Source organism: Lagopus muta, chromosome 2 (genome assembly GCF_023343835.1).
Source record: "Lagopus muta isolate bLagMut1 chromosome 2, bLagMut1 primary, whole genome shotgun sequence".
NCBI lineage: Eukaryota > Metazoa > Chordata > Aves > Galliformes > Phasianidae > Lagopus > Lagopus muta.
Window position 1 is genome coordinate 66,287,939 of NC_064434.1, and position 17,541 is coordinate 66,305,479.

Below are 17,541 nucleotides of genomic sequence, written 5' to 3' on the forward strand. Positions count from 1 at the left end.
AAAGGTATGTTTATGTTTAGGAAAGTTAAATAATTTGCCACTCTTTTCTGATATGTTATGAAATTCCTGAGTTTTTCAGCAAAATAATACTGTAAGTCTGTCATAGGCTTGGTTGTTCTACTGTTTGGTGCTTTACCTTTTATTTTATTTTTTGAATTGTCAGAGTGCTATTTTTGAAGAAAAATATGATAATTACTAATTTAAATAATACCACTTCAAGATTTTCTGATTTGGAAGCATGTAATCTGTGTTTCCTCTCGCCTCAACAAATTTATTGTTGAAACTTAGAATTATAAAACAAAATAATTTAATGTAAAATCTACTGTGTGAAATTGATGTAAAACTTTGCATCTAAAATTCTAGTAATTGGTAAGATGAAGTGATTGAAGTGATTCCTGAGAATCTTTCCTCAGCGTTTAGTTAAGTATAACCTCAAAAGTCTTTCTGCTTGGTCAGCTCTTTCTTTTTGGGGAGTAAAAATAAAGACTACATTTATTTAAAAGGAAAAAAAAGCAAAACAACAACAAAACAAAAACAAAGAGTGGTGGGGAATGATGTCTACTAAGTATAAGAATTTTCATTTCTGCAAAGTATTTGTAATAACAGTATCACCATCTGGAATGGTGTTCCAATTTAAGCATATCTTTCTCACTTCTAATTACTGAGAATAGGAAGCAGTGTACAGCAAAATTGCCAACTTAAGTGCCTTGGGTAATGTCACATGTAGTCACATCTAATTAAAAGGTGTTATTATGGAAATGAGTTGTTGGACTGTATATCCTAAGGATCCTTTGTTACTGGAATATGAGTTTAATGATGTAGACTGGGAGGCTTGGAGGGCACTGCTGGAACCTACAATTAGGTTTTGGAGACCAGCTTACCCAGAGCACAACTTGTGAATTCTCTGGATAAATGTGTCACAATTCCCAAGTAGAGCATGGAATCGAACAATTTTTACTCATCTCCTGGCATTATTGAAACTGATGTCTTCTCGTTGTTCTGAAAACCTCATCTTAGTGAATAGGATGAAACAGATTATTCACTATCTTTCTTAAGCATGCCTACTATTAGATTGTTCATGGGATCTGGTTTCCTGAATGACTTTCTGTTAACAATCTTTCAATTACTGTTTAAAGGGTTTTATGACTACTTAAAGGCGGAAACTACCAAACTGTACTGTGAGCCTTTAAATCATTGCAAATGGCCCTCTAATGATAACAGAAATTTCTATTTTAAAAGCATGAAATTGTTAATTTGTCTATCTTTACAGCTTTCTCACTTATGTTGATAATTCTAAGCAATTTAAAATCCAATTATTTCCAAAATATGACAGTAATTAGATTAGTGTTTTTACATGAACAGAACATGTAGCATAAAATATGTTTTGAGGGATATTATTTTATACTCTTTTGGAATGAAAGTGAAACAACCCTATGAAGATTATTATTTTTAAACTTGTAGCATGAAGAGAGGGGTTAATGTTTTGGATGATCTTAGATGTGCAAAAGCACATTTAAAAGCAAATGTGACTAGTGCATGTTTTGTATTGGTACGTATGGAAAGCATTGAGAAAAAAGAAGCAAAATATAATACAAACAGTACAAACAGACAAACTTTACCATTAGGTGATGATAGACTAGTTTTAATTAAATATACTAAAAGAACAAATTGATGTTTCTCTAAAGATCTAAAGGTAATAAATGTCAACAGTTACCCAACTTAGAAACAGTAAAACTGAGATCAGGAGCTGAAAATAAAAAAATGTTTTTCACCTTGACTGTGTTTGACATGTCATGGCTTTTGTCTCTGATAACTGATAAGGTCTGTGCTTTGTTGTTGTGTGTTCTTGTACTCATAGCTGCTGATCCAGCCGGCGTTGTTGTCAGCTCGGTGAGGAATGTCAGTGGACTGGAGTGAAAGGGACATTAAGTGGCTGACACTGAGGGATGGCAGTAAATGAGATGAGAGCTAAATATATAGGATTGTGACATTCTAGCAGCTGGCTAAAGTCCTACTGTTTCCTGCTTGGGTATACTAGCCTTAAAAAGGAAGAGAATGCATTGTAGCACTAGGAAGAAAACAGCTGGTGGCTTATCAGTCAACCCTGATGACAGAGAAGGTTAAAGAGTTTGGAAGGAGAAACTTTGAAAGAGTACTTTCATTAGGTACATAAACTGTAAATTCTTAATTTTAAAGAAACTATTTTATGAAGTTTCACTAAAGCTTTTCAGCATGCCATGACTCACCGAGTACAGAAATAAATGAGTGCTACTTCATTTCCATCCAAAAAAAGTAATTTAAAAAGTTGATCTACTTTTGTGTCAAGCTGTGTGTTAGGTCATATCACAATAATGTTCTTGTGACCCTTCCTTGCTCCTTAGTGGAATTCGTAGGTGCATGTTAGTACTTGATATCTTTAATTTAAAATTAGAAAAAAACCTTTTTGTAATAGATAAAAACAAATGTTCTCAAGTGGTGCAAACTTTGTATGTTCTAATTCTACTCCTTTTATTAATGATATAGAAAAGTATCATAATGTGATTTATTATATACAAACAAAATGAAAGCTGATGTTTGGAAAAATCACTGCTCAATTGCATAGAAGGCTCTCTTCTTTGATATGCAACTATAATTCTATGAGGGCGCTGCCTTCTGATTTATAGAGTTTTGAAGCTGATAATTTTCTCTATCAGGCAGTGTTATTTTTATTGTTCTGTTTATTGTTCTTCATATCTGTTGTAGTTTCTGTTGGAATAAATAGGAGGCATTACTTTTGGAGCAACTTACGTATCTTTATTAATTTTGTGTGCAAAATAAAAATGTTAAGCTAGAAATGTGACTAACACTTCAGCTGGAAGATAAATCTTGCTTATTTTTTGTTGCTGCTTTTTGCTTCAGTTTCTACTGGTTTTTTTTTTTTTTTTGTTGGGTTTTTTTTTGCTCATGAATTCTTCAGTTTCTGAACCCAAACTAAATCATCTGTTCTGGTTTACAGCTGTCAACTGCCTCAAAGAAATGAAGACCTAAGCCTAATTTTTGGCTTTTCAGCAGATCAGTTCTTGCTGAACAGGCCTCCCTTGTCCCCTTTTATATCTGAGATAGGTGCGTGTGCTGGTTGGGCATCCTTGAAGCAGCCCTCTGCTGGGGGTGGTGCAAAGGGTTGCAGAGCTTTCTCTGAGAGAAACTATGGTCTAAATAGAGTGAAATAGTGCTCACTTTCTTGGGAATGGTGTTTCCTTGCCATAATGTTCTTCAGCATATACAGATTCAGAGGAGGTTTAGGTTGGACATAAGGAAGAACTTTTTCTCTCAGAGAGTGGTCAGGCACTGGAATGGCTGCCCAGAGAGGTGGTGGAGTCACCATCCCTGGCAGTGTTCAAGAGGCGTCTGGATGACGTGCTGCGTGATATGGTTTAGTGCTAGTGGTGGCAGTGGTGATGAGGAGACGGTTGGACTGGATGATCTTATAGGTCGTTTCCAACCTTGTGATACTATGATTCCATGATTCCTTGTCCAGCATTGTAACCTGTCACAATGTGGTGAGATCAGGAAATCCCAAATCTTGTCTCCTTAGGAGGAGCTCATCCCCTTAAAGCTTGTTTCGGTGGCTTGTGGAAGAGAGGTGTAGCTGCTTGAATGCTTTTTTAGAAAATATGAATAATGACAGATGGGTCTCATTTGTCTTAATATTAACAGCTATTTTTCTCTATGATCAGGAGCGGCTTCTCCTAAGTGTTTTTTTTTTACCAATTAAAGATGGTCTTGCATTAAATTAATGCAATCGTTTGTGCTTATGTTTTCTACAGAGTGCTTAAATTGGTATGTAAAAGTTCATAATTGACTATGTTGTTGGTGCACAAGATAGAGTTTTTAGACCTTGTGTAAAAGAGATCATAGAGATTTGAGTTTCTTTGCTGAGGGAATTTGATGTGTTGTGTTTAGTCAGATTTTACTTTTTAGTGTATCCCTATACAGAAAGATTTACTGAAATGGAGCTAGGTTGAGATCTGAAAATCTTCTCTTGCGTTGGTGTGTGATACCCTTCAACTGCTGGTTACGTCCCGAATTAGCACAGCAGCTCTTCTGGATCTCAGGCGATACTTCTGTTGATCTAACAACTTAACATTCAAAACTATGTGACGTATACAAGACCACCACCGCAGACATTAGCAAAATGTAGCAGATTTAATAAATAAACCTTTATCCCTTCTACTTATCTAATGCAGGTAAGGCTATTTATAATACTAGCTTTCTTTCTGTGTAATTCTGTACAGTAAAACTAGGAACAGTTTTATTGTTAGAGTTACTGGTCAGAAATTTAAGAGTTGCTCTTAATTCTCTCAAACTTTCTAGTCTGTTTATCAGACTTTCGCTGCTTCTATTTAAAGCAGCTTAAGGAGTTGAACTTCTGTGGTGCTGTGAAACTTCTTGAGTACTTGACAAGATAAGCATATTTTTCCATCTTTTCTTACTTCAGGAACTTGTATACATTGCATTACAAAAGCAGGTGGAATTTTCTATACGGATGAGCTAAAAGTAGATTTTCTGTTTATATTGTGATTGGAAGTGTGGATGAAAATTACAGTGGTGTGATAGATACCAAAATAAATATAACTTGAATATTTTGATTTTGTATGTGCACTCTGAGTTCTTATGGCTGTATTTTGATAATGGGTCCTGACAGATACTGAGCTCCAGCAGATAACAAAGGAAACTATATGTTGACAACACCAACTATCATAGAATCATATAGAATGGTCTGGGTTGAAAAGGATCATCTAGTTTTAACCCCCCCGCTATGTTGCAGGGTCAACAACCACCAGACCAGGCTGTTCAGAGCTACTTCCAGAGTGCTCCAGGGATGGGGCATCCACAACCTCCTTGGGCAACCTGTTCCAGTCTTTCTAATATCTAACCTAAACCTCCCCTGCCCCAGTTTGAAACCATTCCCCCTTGTCCTATCACAATCCACCCTTATAAACAGCCATTCCCCTTCCTGTTTATATGCTCCCTTTGAGTACTGGAAGGCCATAATGAGGTCTTTCCGGAGCCTACTCTTCTCCAAGCTAAACAAGTCCAGTCCCCTCAGACTTTCCTCTTAGGGAGAGGTGCTCCAGCCCTCTGATCATTTTAGTGGCCCTCCTCTGGACCTGTTCCAAGAGCTCCATGTCTTTCATGCACGGGGGGCCCCAGGCCTGGAGGCAGTACTGCAGATGGGGCCTCACAAGAGCTGAGTACAAGGGGACAATCACCTCCTTCTCCCTGCTGCCCACCCCTTTTTTTTTAATGCAGCCCAAACACAGTTGGCCTTCCAGACTGCAAGCTCACACTGCTGGCTCATGTCCAGCTTTGCATCCACCATGACCCCAAGTCCTTCTCTGCAGGGCTGCTCTCAAGGAGATCTTCCTCCAATTTGTATAAGTACCTGGGATTGCCCTGACCCAAATGCAGCACCCTCTAATTGGCCTTATTGAATCTCATTAGGTTTTCCTGGGTCCACTTCTCCAGCCTGTCCAGGTCCCTCTGGATGGCTTCCCTTCCTTCCCTGTATCGACTGCACCACTCAGCTTGGTGTCATCCGCAAACTTGCTGAGGGTGCACTCGATGCCATCATCTATGTCATTGATGAAGATGTTGAAGAGCATTGGTCCCAAAACCGACACCTGAGGGACACCACTTGTGACCTAGTTGTAATACATTCAGTTAACTGGGCCTTGCTACTGCTGAGGTTTTTCTGTCGCGTGACTTTCTGTGCTAAAAGTAAAGTAGTGTTTAAATATATTTCGAAGTGTTAGAGTAATATTTTTTAAAAAATCTGAATAAAACAACATCTAGTATGCATACTTGACAGCTTATTCAGAGGTTCTTTTATAAATTTGAGTTAAGAATTTGGAGAAAAATAGTATTGTTTTCAAAATTAATCTGTTTTCTGGGACTTTATTTTTCTTCTTTTAATAAAGAAAGCTTTATTGCCGTTATTAGAATGACCTGGAAAGTTAGCCTGATTTTATTTATTACTATTTTTAATGGATCTGATCCATTATATTTACGTGGGGGGTTGTAAAGCTGTTTGTCAGTTAAATAAGCTCTCAAAGCCTTCAGCACAGGGGTTATTAGAGGTGAATAGTGTGGATTTAAAGGATTTAGTAATTCATTCTAAATCCCAGCTATACTTTAAAAGGCATTTTTATTTTTTTGCTTTTTTTTTTTTTTCCTTAAGCATTTAAAGCTCTAGGATGCCTTCTGCTATATGAAAATAATATTCTGTTGAAATCATGGGGATGATCTGGTTTGTCTAGATTACAGCTGCAGTGATCAGAGAGATTTAGATTCATTCTTTGGAATGATCAGCAGTGGCTTTTAGTCTCATTGATCGCACATGAATGTAAACTATCTGATATACCAATCTTGTCAATAACTGACAAGTCAATCCCAGCAATAAAATTAGTCTTTAAGAATTGTGCCATCTTTAAATGGAATACTTGGATATTTTTATTTTAAGGTGGCTGTTTTTATGCTGTTGTGCTATCTTGAGGTCTTAATTTTTGTGGTACTTTGTAAAAGACTTGTTTTTATTATTGCAATCAACATAGTAATTAAAACTTGTCACCCAATTAAAACAACTTCAATTTTATACATGAAATTACATTACTTATTTTTATCTAGCTTCCATAATATAAGTTGAATCAATCTTTAACTGGTTAAATAATACTGTGTTGCAGGAATATACATACTATCATAGAGAATTTCATAATGACCCCAGAAGGCTCCGATATACCTTTTGAAAAATTTGGTACTTTTACCATGTTTTTTTAACTACTGTTTACATTATTAAAAAAAAAAAAAAAAACTAAAAAAAACCCTGATTTTTAGTACTTAAAAATTCCTTGAATGTTTGTCTTATTCTGCCATCTTCAACTTTTTCAGAGAGCTTTGCTAATGAGAAGCATGGTTATAAATGCACATTGCTCAAGATGAATCACAATGTTTGTTATAGTAATCCATCCTTGAAGTCATGAGAGCATGTATTGCTCATGTCCAAGAGGGAGGGCTCTGGATGCTAATAACTAACAGACTTTAAAATACTGAACATTACCTTTGTTCTTCATGTTCAAAAGCACTGCATTTTAGTAATATATTACAATGATGTTCATATCCTTTACTTTTGCATTAAAAATATGTTGCTTAAACATGTTTTCAATCTTGACTAAGCTTGTCTTACTCCTACAATAATTATCAGGTCTTGCCTGTAACAAGATGAGTCCTCGCTTAGCTTTGATGATAGTATTAGAATGGTGTGGGTCAGATACACCCAGCAGATGTAAATGGATATATCTGCCATAAGCAGATTATACATGTCATTCACTACATATGTACTTTGGCATTTACTTGGTTATTTTGCTTAGAAAACTTATTTGATAAAGGGATGAAGGGAATGTTTCTTGGGCGTTGTTGTCTGCAGCCTGTCTTCTGTTACCAGTAGGTGTTTCTGGAAGAGATTTCAGGAAACAAGTTCACTTTTCATCAACAGCTTAAAAACTACATTAAGGTTAGTTTGTATAAAAAAAAAAAATTAGATATGTTATTAGTACTGTGTTCATTGTGTTGACTATGTTAATACCATCTAGTCAGCCTCCTCTTCCTGTATAATATCATCAGAGATTGGATCTCTTAAATACAATTGCCAAATTCCACTGGGGCATATTTAATCCTCAAAATACATGCTAATGCAATTAATGAAAGATTTTGCAATCTCGGAAATATTTCTGAAACACACTTTTTCTGTTTGGTTTTTTGAATATGAGCTAATGACGCATCTGTGTATGGAAACTTCCATTCTTTGTTTTCAGTGAATCTAGTGTCATCACTGGATAAGCTGCAAACGTGATACAGTTGTTTTTATTTAGTAGTAGCTCTTGTTACTACTTTCTTTTGAACACTTTAGCAATGAGTGTGGAGTTAAATCGCCACAAATAGTTAGGAAGACATGAAATGTCTGAGTCTTTCTGTGCAGAGGAAAGACACTTTCTTAACCAGCGACTGTCAAAAATGTAGCTGTATAATCTGTGGGGATGAGGTGGCATCCATAACATGGAGTATTTTGATATATTTTTTTCTGAAAGAAAAAAAAAAAATAGGCAGGGATGTAAATACGAACTAAAAGGCTTTGAATTCTTTTGTGGTTATTTTGAATATAGAAATTTCTTAGCTATAACATTAGTACTCCTTAAAGTCTCTGTATGAGTGTGTGTAAATATCTAAATTTATACCACTACAGCTTATATATTGTCAGTAAAAACTTGTGATAAAGTTGTCATTTTGAGAATGGGTATTTGCTTATGGTTAACTGAATAAACATTGGAAAATACTGTAATGAGAAAGCACATTGTAGAGTAGAATAAACTGCACATTTATGTTTTCCTACTGTCCTATATAGCATTTAATATTTTCTGACAAGAGATCTCTGAGCAACAGGTAATGCCATGTGTCCTGTTTTCTTCATTAAATATACTACAGAGCTGAAAGTGTAAAATCTTACCTTTTTAAAATTTGTTATGCTGTTGTTTCCCAATACTCCAAGTATTTTACATAGTTACAGTTTACCTAGTTACATGGCTGTTAAGATTTAAAAAATAAAAATAAAAAAAATTCTATGATTATCTAAAAATGTAATGGAAGCAATATAAGCTATCTTCAAAATATGCAAAAACAGCTGTCATAGTGCTGTCACAGTGCTGTCATGACTTAGAGCATTTCTATTTCTTAAAAGTTTTTTGTCAGTATGGTGCTATTTTTTTTAAATTGGAAGTAATACAGTGGGAGATAGCTATACATATGAATCTGTCTCAATTAAATGCATACACTACTTTTCTTCAGTAAAACCATACATATAAATAAGTACTCAAGAATAATTAAATTGTAACTTTGTTTTCTTAGTTAATGTCAGCATAGAACATCTTCTATTGTGAAGTTGGGGGGTTGGAACTACATGATCCTTGAGGTCCCTTCCAACCCGGGTGATTCTGTGATACTGTGAAGTACTACTATATTTTACTTAGAAGAATATTTAGGCTGAGTGCAAAATGTTCATACTCAGCTTGTTTGTAGCACAATAAACTTGCTAAGGCATTTTTCATTTTGCTTAAAATTGGAATAGACTTTAACATCTCTGTAAATGCCATGTATAGTAAATCATGGAACACTTGCAGTAATAAAATGGTAGAATAATTTAGTCTTTAATTAAGCGAATTAATTCTCTAACCAAATGCATGTTCATATGATATCTTTCTTGTGAGATTTGGCTATTTCGATCAATTTTTTTTCAAATTATTTTCTAAAAATAAAGACTTTTTTTTTTTTTTGAGATAAACGAGATCTTCATATCTTACTTTCAGGTGTGATGGGAAAATACAGAATACAAAAAGTACAGATGAAATATAATACTTCCGAATTCCTCCAAATTCTTCAGGTTTTAACTTGTATGGGAAGTTTCTAAAGAACTGCATTCTTGTACGCTGTTAGAATAAGTCATACGTCTGTGAAACCTTTTATTAATCTGCAGCTTCGAATTTTAGCATAGTTAGTTCTTGTTTTCCTTTTGTTCTGGATGTAAAATCTGATGAGGCATGGAAGCAATGTAAAAGTGAAAGCTATTGGTTTTCCTGGGTAATAGAGGGTTGTCAGAGAGTTTCTGATTCAGTCAATTTGTTAGATAGGGCTGAAATTTTGTCAGCTTCTGGGAGTGTCTGTTGCTGCACAGCGATCATTAAGATCCTGGACTAGGTACAAACATTTGGAGAAGAAAGCTGCTCTAAATCCTGATGTGTTTGATTCTGCATGAATATGTAGTGATGCATAGGATACTTTCGTGCTTATACATGTCACAGACTTGGAATTCTAGTATGGAGTACTGATATTGAGTTTGCATAGGAAGATTTGAGAGCACAATAAAAACAACTTTGTTCACCTCTTCAAAAACAAAACAAAAACACAGGAAAATGATTACAAAATACTGCAAGTAAAAGTGGTTATATAGCAGTTCAATATAGAGACTTGTTAAGAACAGAGAGACTAACTTCGTAAAGGAAAACAAAGTACTTGGTTGCTTGTTGCTTGGGTCTTGTTTATGTGAAAGCAGTTAATGTTATCACGGGACAAATCTACTTCATTTTTTAACACACTTATTCTAACACCCATTAACTGAATGCATTTGTAGTAGTGAAGTCTAGTCATCTTAAATTGATCAAAGCAGCTTGTGAATCGCTGATATTTACTTATTAATTCACTAGGAGTAAGGTGAACCCTGGAGGACTGGACAAGTCCAGCATGCGAATGAAGCTGTAGGAAATGATAGAGAAGTATTCTGAATTTAGACATCATGCAGTATTTGAATAACCAGTGTTCTTAAACACAGATGTGTAGTTTGAAGATGGTGAAGAAGGAAGGTGGTGAGGAAAAATGCAGTTGGGTGAGAGATTGGGAAAAACTTGAGAAATCCTGAGTTAAAATGGGATTGAAACAGTTCTTTGATTTTGTCCAGTGTAACAATACTTACCATTATTTGGCAGGTAAGAGAAACAGTAGATGCAGATACAGTTGAATTCAGATAAGTCTTTTGATGCTAACTAAAAGGATTAATCTGTGCTGTTTTCTCAATTGTGGTTTGGTTGTCTCTTATCTGTACTTAGTCACTTCCGAAATTTTGTTAATGCTTTTTCCTGTGGAGCTCTCGGCTAAAGTTCTGATATGACACTCTGAGGAATTAAATGTTGACAGTAAGCTGTTAGTACAAAAGACTTGGGAATCATTTGTTAAAATAACAACTTGCTTGAACTGTATTAGCAGATTAGTAGTGATGATAGAATCAACTGATGTTCGACCTCAAATGGAGTCTTGTTCCTTTTTTGGGAGTAACATTGTTAGTGGAGTAGAAAATACTCTTAGAAAATGTCATAAAAGCTACTTCTGAAGACAACTGAAATTCAAAACTAGTGTTCCTCATGTCATCAGTCTGGAATTCACTGTAAAAATAAAGAATAATGTGATGTTGGTTGGATACAAACCTGAGGGAAGTTGGCAAGACAAAAGTAATGAAGAATGGCATTTGGAATCAACAAGTGTTGGGCCAATCACAAGAATTGAAATTTTCAGGGATTGAGAAGGGCTTCTGGTCATCTGTGATGTGTTAGTAGAAATGTCATTTGTTAAATATGGTTGTTCTGAATAACGTCATTTTGTTGAGGTCTCAGCTGAAATATTTTTTTGTTCAGGCAACCTGCTTCAAGAAAGCCAATTTTATCTGCCTTTTTAATGTAACTCTGTGTTTGTTAGCTTGTTTTTTCATTTGTTTGCTTTGCTAAAGGAAACGTTAAGAAGTGGTGGTTTTGAAAATACTTCAATTTCTGTTGATGATGGGTGGCCAGTTGGCAGTATGCTGGCCAGGTAGACCCCAGTCAAAAAGTATGGAAGAGCAAAAAAATACGTTTTTTTTTTTTTCTGGATGCTTCTTAGCTGAAGGGAGCAAAGGAAGGCTAGAGCAAGAGATCTTTTGTGAAAGCCTTGTGGTGCCTTTATGAGGCTGAACATATGCCTGGCAACATACTAGTCCAACCACACAAATATTCGATGTGTGTCTGGTCACGCATTCAGAAACTGCTTCCAGGATATGATGCACGTTGTTAGCCTAATAAGGAGCATTATGTAAGAGTTCATTGCACTTACTGTAGTGGAAGCTAGGAGTGTCACTACCCTAGATTGTCAGATTAAATTTAAAAACCTATTTTTACTTGAAATCCTTATCTTCCACAGAAGGGATTGCCAAGGCATTTAATATATAAAAGTTATACTTATCTCATTCTTTCACCTCAGGAATTTAGTGTGATGTTCTAAATTGATTTAAAACAAAACAATAATATTTGTGATGTTTTAGAGATGGAAGTACATCTTTATATTAATTTTGTTTACTTTGTTTTATAGAAATACTTTTTGTTTTTCTTCCAGTTTAACTTTGTTGGAAGAATCCTTGGGCCCAGAGGACTAACAGCTAAACAGCTTGAGGCGGAAACAGGATGCAAGATAATGGTCCGAGGGAAGGGCTCAATGAGAGACAAAAAGAAGGTAAGCTCTTCAAAAGTCACAGAGTTTGATATGTGAGTTTTTTTTCCTAACATGGGAGTGTGTTTTCCTTACTCACTTTGGTTTTTTGTTTGCATTTATTCAATGTGGTTCATTACTTAGTGGTTTTTACAGACTTACTAGTTAACATGACGTACTTTGAGGAAGTTAAATATGCGTGCAACATAATGGTGCAACTGGGAGTCTAGCTGTTAAAGTATTCTTCAGTAATGACCAGTGTCAGATGTTTCATGAGGCAAAGTTAGAATTCAAGTTAAATATGTTTTTTAAGGAAGAGCTATTAATATTACAAGTGTCATTAAGTACTTTCTTTTACTAGATTACCAAAGGAGTGATTAGTGCAAGTAGTGTGGATTAGAAAATACATTAAATGTGTTTATGGCAGTGGATTTTGTCTGAGCAAGCAAAGAAGCTACCAGATTTATGAATTTGTTTTGTATTAAAGTACAACTGGGATATATTTTGGGTTGTTCCTTGCTCTGTCCTGTAGTTTATGTAGGTGGCTGCAAAAGTAATGACTCCTCTTTATTTCCATGGAATCTACAACATTTGCAAAGAGTATAATGATGCTATTTGACAGAGCAAATTCTCAGCTGCAAAACAGTATTATTCAATATAGTCACCACCTTTAGCTATGAATTTTTGGCAGCAGTGAATGAGAGCCTGCATGCTGCACTCAAAACTATGCACCAGCAGAGGTGACCCACTGTTTCAGAGCTGCTTTGCTACGCACTGTTGCTAGGAAAATTTTGCCCGTGCAGTCCATCTTTCATCAGCCTAAACAGATAAAAATCAGGAGACACCAAATCCAGACTATACGGTGGGTGTGGTAGGATGGTCCAGCCAAGATTGGCAATGTGTTCCATGGTCTTCAGACTGGTATGAAGCCTGGCATTATCATGTTGCAAGAGAAAAATATTCTTCTCTGGTCTGAGTCTGGAAGTTTGAGCTTTCAGAATAGTCAGCATTGTGATGTAGCAGTAAGAGCTGATGGTTTGTCTGGGTTCTGGGAAATCAAAAAGGGTTGCCCCTTTTTTATCCCAAAAGGCAGCACACATCCATTTACCCATTTACCCATTGAGGGCTGTGTTTTGAACTTCTCATTGATGGAGAATTCACGTTGCCACTCAACAGACTGCCATTTTAACTCTGGCTTGTAGTGGTGACACCATGTCTTGTCCTTGGTAATGATGTGATCCCAGGAACTGTCACCTTCAGCTTTGTATTGGTTCAATCATCCCTGGCAAACTTGCATGTGATGTTCTTTCTGTTACTGTGTGAATATTTGTGAGATCCATCTGATGCAAACTGATGTTCTAGTATTGCCACCATCATTTCTAATGCATTGAAGCTGATATTGAGCTTCATACACAGTCCCCGTTTCATGATCTTCCAGTTCACATGGATGAGCTGGTGGAGATGCTCTTCATTTTATGGTGACAGCTGTGCATGGCCATCTGGAAAATGGTTTGTCTTTCATATTGCTTTTGCTGATGTGTGCCACCCACCACCTCATTTGCTCACGGCCGCTGTTTGGTCTCCATAAACATTCAGCAAGGGTCGATGAATGTAAATTTGCAATTTTTTTTCCATGTGGAGGAATTCAACGATGTACCTTTACTTCATATGCACTTCAGTTTCAGACACCATTTTGGCAGACTACCCCTCTGCTGCCATCTGATGAATGACAACAAAATGTGGTAGAATATTGGTGAGAAGGTTCAACCTCTACTGCCATACCACCGACATTTACCTCTGTCATAAATAGGAAGCATTACTTTTGAAGCAGCCCTTCTATATCTGCTCTGTCCATGTGATTAGGGAGATTGTACTTTTCAGGATAGTCATCGTGACTGCTAAGTTATTGTGATGTTGGCTCCTGGAAGTTATTTCTATTTACAGTTTTATGTTGTAGCTATTTCTCCTTCGCTTTGGTTGTTTGTGCTGAAGTTGCCTCAGCATCACTAATTCAGTTTTGAGATACACAATTAGTAATATTCTTTTTCTATTTGTTTCAATAATATTAATATAAAATATTAATTATTTTGGTTCTTTCCTTAGGAAACATTTTCTGATTAGTCACATAATACAGTGTATTCATATAAATGTAACGTTTAATAGTTAAAGCAAAACCACTTAAAATGCCCACTTAGAAACTTCTGGCTTTCCAATGCTTATAATCATGACTTTCGAACTTCATGTGTTGCCTCATATTTTCATAATCTGTTGTAATACTTTGACCTACATTTCTGTTATTCCACCATAGTTACGTTGGACATTTAGATTGCTAGCTTTTGAGCAAAGGTTTGCTCTCATCAGAGAGATTTTAGTTGTTCTGTAGGAGTGATGTTTTAAATTGTTTGATTTATAAAAAAGTTGAAGGATTTTGTTTTGTTTATTTTAATGTTCTGTTTCTCCTCCAGAATTCTTTCCACCTCTTTGTTTGGATGGAGATCTAACATATAAACTAGCCCTATTATTTTTGGGCTTTGAGTTGTGAACGGATAGTAGAATTTGAAGGATTTTGAAATATGATTTCCTACAATTGGAGAGTAGTATAAGTCATATGTAATGAGGGGAAAAGGTCTACTTAATGATTTATTCTTTTTTTTCCTATTTGCATAGATTTTAAAATACATTGAATATTTATCGATAACAGGATTCTTAAATTCTTCCCATGAATTAGGTGTATCTATTGTTACTCCTCTGTTTTATGAGGGAAAATTTTAAGACTGTGAAAGTTTATCAGGAATTAGGTTATGTAATTTTTTTTTTTTTCTGAATAAAAAAATGTTTGTTCTGGTTCATTTATACTTGTAGATATTGTAAGCTAAAACATTTAGGCATCAGTTCTTCTTAAAGCTTGCAAGTACAAATTGAGAGCCCGAACTTAATGGTCTTGAAGTAATACCTTGTAGTGAACATATTTATTTCAGACAGATACAAACAGTGATTCTCTGCTACAGAAATGTAGAGTTGTGTAGGTTGGAAAAAACCTTCAAGATCACTAAGTCCAGCCATGAGTGTGATGTACTGATTCAGACTGTTAAACCAGGACTCTTGGTGCCATGTCCAGTTGTAACCTCTGGGGATAGAGGCCATAGGCAGCCTGTTGCAATGCTTGATCACCCTGTCCTTGAAGAAATTCTTGAAAGTCTTCCTAATATCCCATCCAAGTTATGTTTTCATGGTACAGCTGTGGACTATTTCGTCTCATCCCAGCCTCCAGATGTCATCTTGTCCAACCTCTCTACTTAAGCTAGGTTGCCTGGAATAGGTTGGTCAGGTTGTGTCCAGACTGCTGTTACGTTTAGTGCCCATGATCTCCCTCCTACCTTTGTGCCTCAGAGTCCATCCTTTCCTGTGGGAAGTAATTTCCATAGGTACCTTAGGCAGTTTTACATTTTGCGGAAGTGGTATTTTTAGAATCATTTCCCACACTCTTCCCACCTTTTTTTTTTTTAATTGTTATTCCAAAGAATAGTTAATGTGAGTTTTGTCTTTTAGAAAAAGCATAAAGGAACCAGAAACTCTTTCTGAGCGTAGATCTCTTCTTAAGTGTTTTGTTTTGTGTTTGATTTAAGGTTAGTAGGAAATTGAAAGGTGTCCTCAGGGACTAGTTGCATCAGCTCAAAGTTTATGCACGTGAAGTAATACAGACTGATCTACTCAGTGGTTTAATGTCTATAAGCCTTTATGTATGCAGTACAAAAACGTGTTCTGCCACTTCAGATGATGGATCATTTGTGGGACGTAAGGGACAGTGTTTTACATTGGTTGTTTACAAATTAGACAGGAGAAGCTAGGAATCTGTTACCTTCTTCTCTAAGTCATCTATTGTCTGGTATTTTTGGAGCTCAGAGTACTCAACCACTGAGGTGTGTGTTGAAAATCAAATGACATAACAGATTGGAATAATATATTTGTTTAATTATTACAATAACAGTTTAATGTTGGTTAAATACCAAACAACAATCAGCATCAAAAAGTTTTCTTGACAAAACATATTTTCATGTCATCTGTTTATGATCTTTTTTTTTTTTTAGCTCTTTTGCTGTCCTGGATTGGTGCTAGGCAGTAGTTTACCATCTTCAAATAGTGTCCTTTGTTTTGCTATATTGTGTATGCTTACATTGTTGCCACAGTAAGAATTGTTTCTTAATCATTTATTGTAATGTAGTTTGTGATGCATCCTGTTCCCCAGTAAGTTGTTTCTTCTAAAAATAAAGAATCAAAATTCAAGACATGATGATTACAAACAGGATAAAGAAACAGTGACACTTATCAGTCTGGAGAGTAAGTACTCTTCGTGCTATTTGTTCTTCTCTCTCTTCGTAATGAACTATATTTACTGATGTGTTCTTTAGATCTGCAGCACAAGATGTCCAAGTTCTTTGGCAATTAGGGCCAATTGTTTTCAAAAGGGGAATATTCAGAATTTTTCCAGTTTTTGACTGAGTCACCTACAAATTTCTAGGTGAAGGTTATTTCTTCTTATTATCATTTCCCCTGTGTATTTCAAACCTACAAACCTGATTTCCTAGTGCTAGTTATTATAGAAGTCTTATTGGATGTTGTGTAGAATCCATCTACTTTTTTTTTTTTTGGTTGCTGGTGGTTGCAGATTCAAGTAGAAAATAAGGAAGGTGCTTCACAATAAACCATCCAGTGTTGTTCTGTAGAATTTTACTCTGTGTGAGCCTGTGAACAGAAGTAATTGATTGGAAGTCTTAATCACATGACTGAATCACTTGAACTGACATCAGGTCTTAAAACTTGCTGACATATTTCCCACAGAAAGCAGGTGAAATCCTCAAATTGTATCCAGTGCTCAGGTGGTGATCAGAACATCTCCCTAGGCTGCTTTTGACAAATTAAAAGATAATAATAATAAAACAACTTTAATTACTGAGAATGTTTTTATTAGAACCTGGAGGTGTTTGAAGGAGATTGTAGAGGAGGGGAGAGGGGTTGCAAGCGTTCATTGAAAACTAATGAATGCATGATTTTATAAAGAACAAGGCATTTTTTTTCCTCTGCATGTACCTTCTCTGTGGTGAGGAAGAAAACTAATTTTCACTGCAGTAGTGGAGAGAAATAGCAATTGCAACACCAATCAAAGAATGATGCTTTAATAGAAGGGAAGCCTGACCGTTTATGGGTAAGCAGAACATTATTTTTTATCATCTTATTGGTCACACACACATTCCATGAAGCATACACTGATGCAAGCACATAGGGAGTCAAATCTGTGCTCTCTTATCAGAGATTTGAGGTATTCAGCTCAGTAGCATCAGCCTATTGGGTTGTGACAGCCGTGGCTGATTACATTTTATCCTGTTTTTTCCAGCTTTTAATCAAGAAGCTCTGCAGGAACATTGTACAAGGAGATATTATTTGTTTTTC

The 17,541-nt window shown here is 35.8% G+C and overlaps 1 protein-coding gene across 5 annotated transcripts in view; it reads left to right on the forward strand.

Annotated features, from left to right (window-relative positions):
* Nucleotides 1-17,541, forward strand: part of QKI (QKI, KH domain containing RNA binding) — a 139,520-nt gene that overhangs the window by 42,590 nt on the left and 79,389 nt on the right. For all 5 annotated transcript variants that reach the window (XR_007375452.1, XM_048937656.1, XM_048937658.1 and 2 more), the window contains exon 3: nt 12,001-12,117. Coding sequence is in view for 4 of the 5 variants with exons in the window: in XM_048937656.1 (XP_048793613.1) it covers nt 12,001-12,117 (117 nt within the window). In the remaining variant the exon portion in view is untranslated. The remainder of the gene's footprint in view (nt 1-12,000; nt 12,118-17,541) is intronic.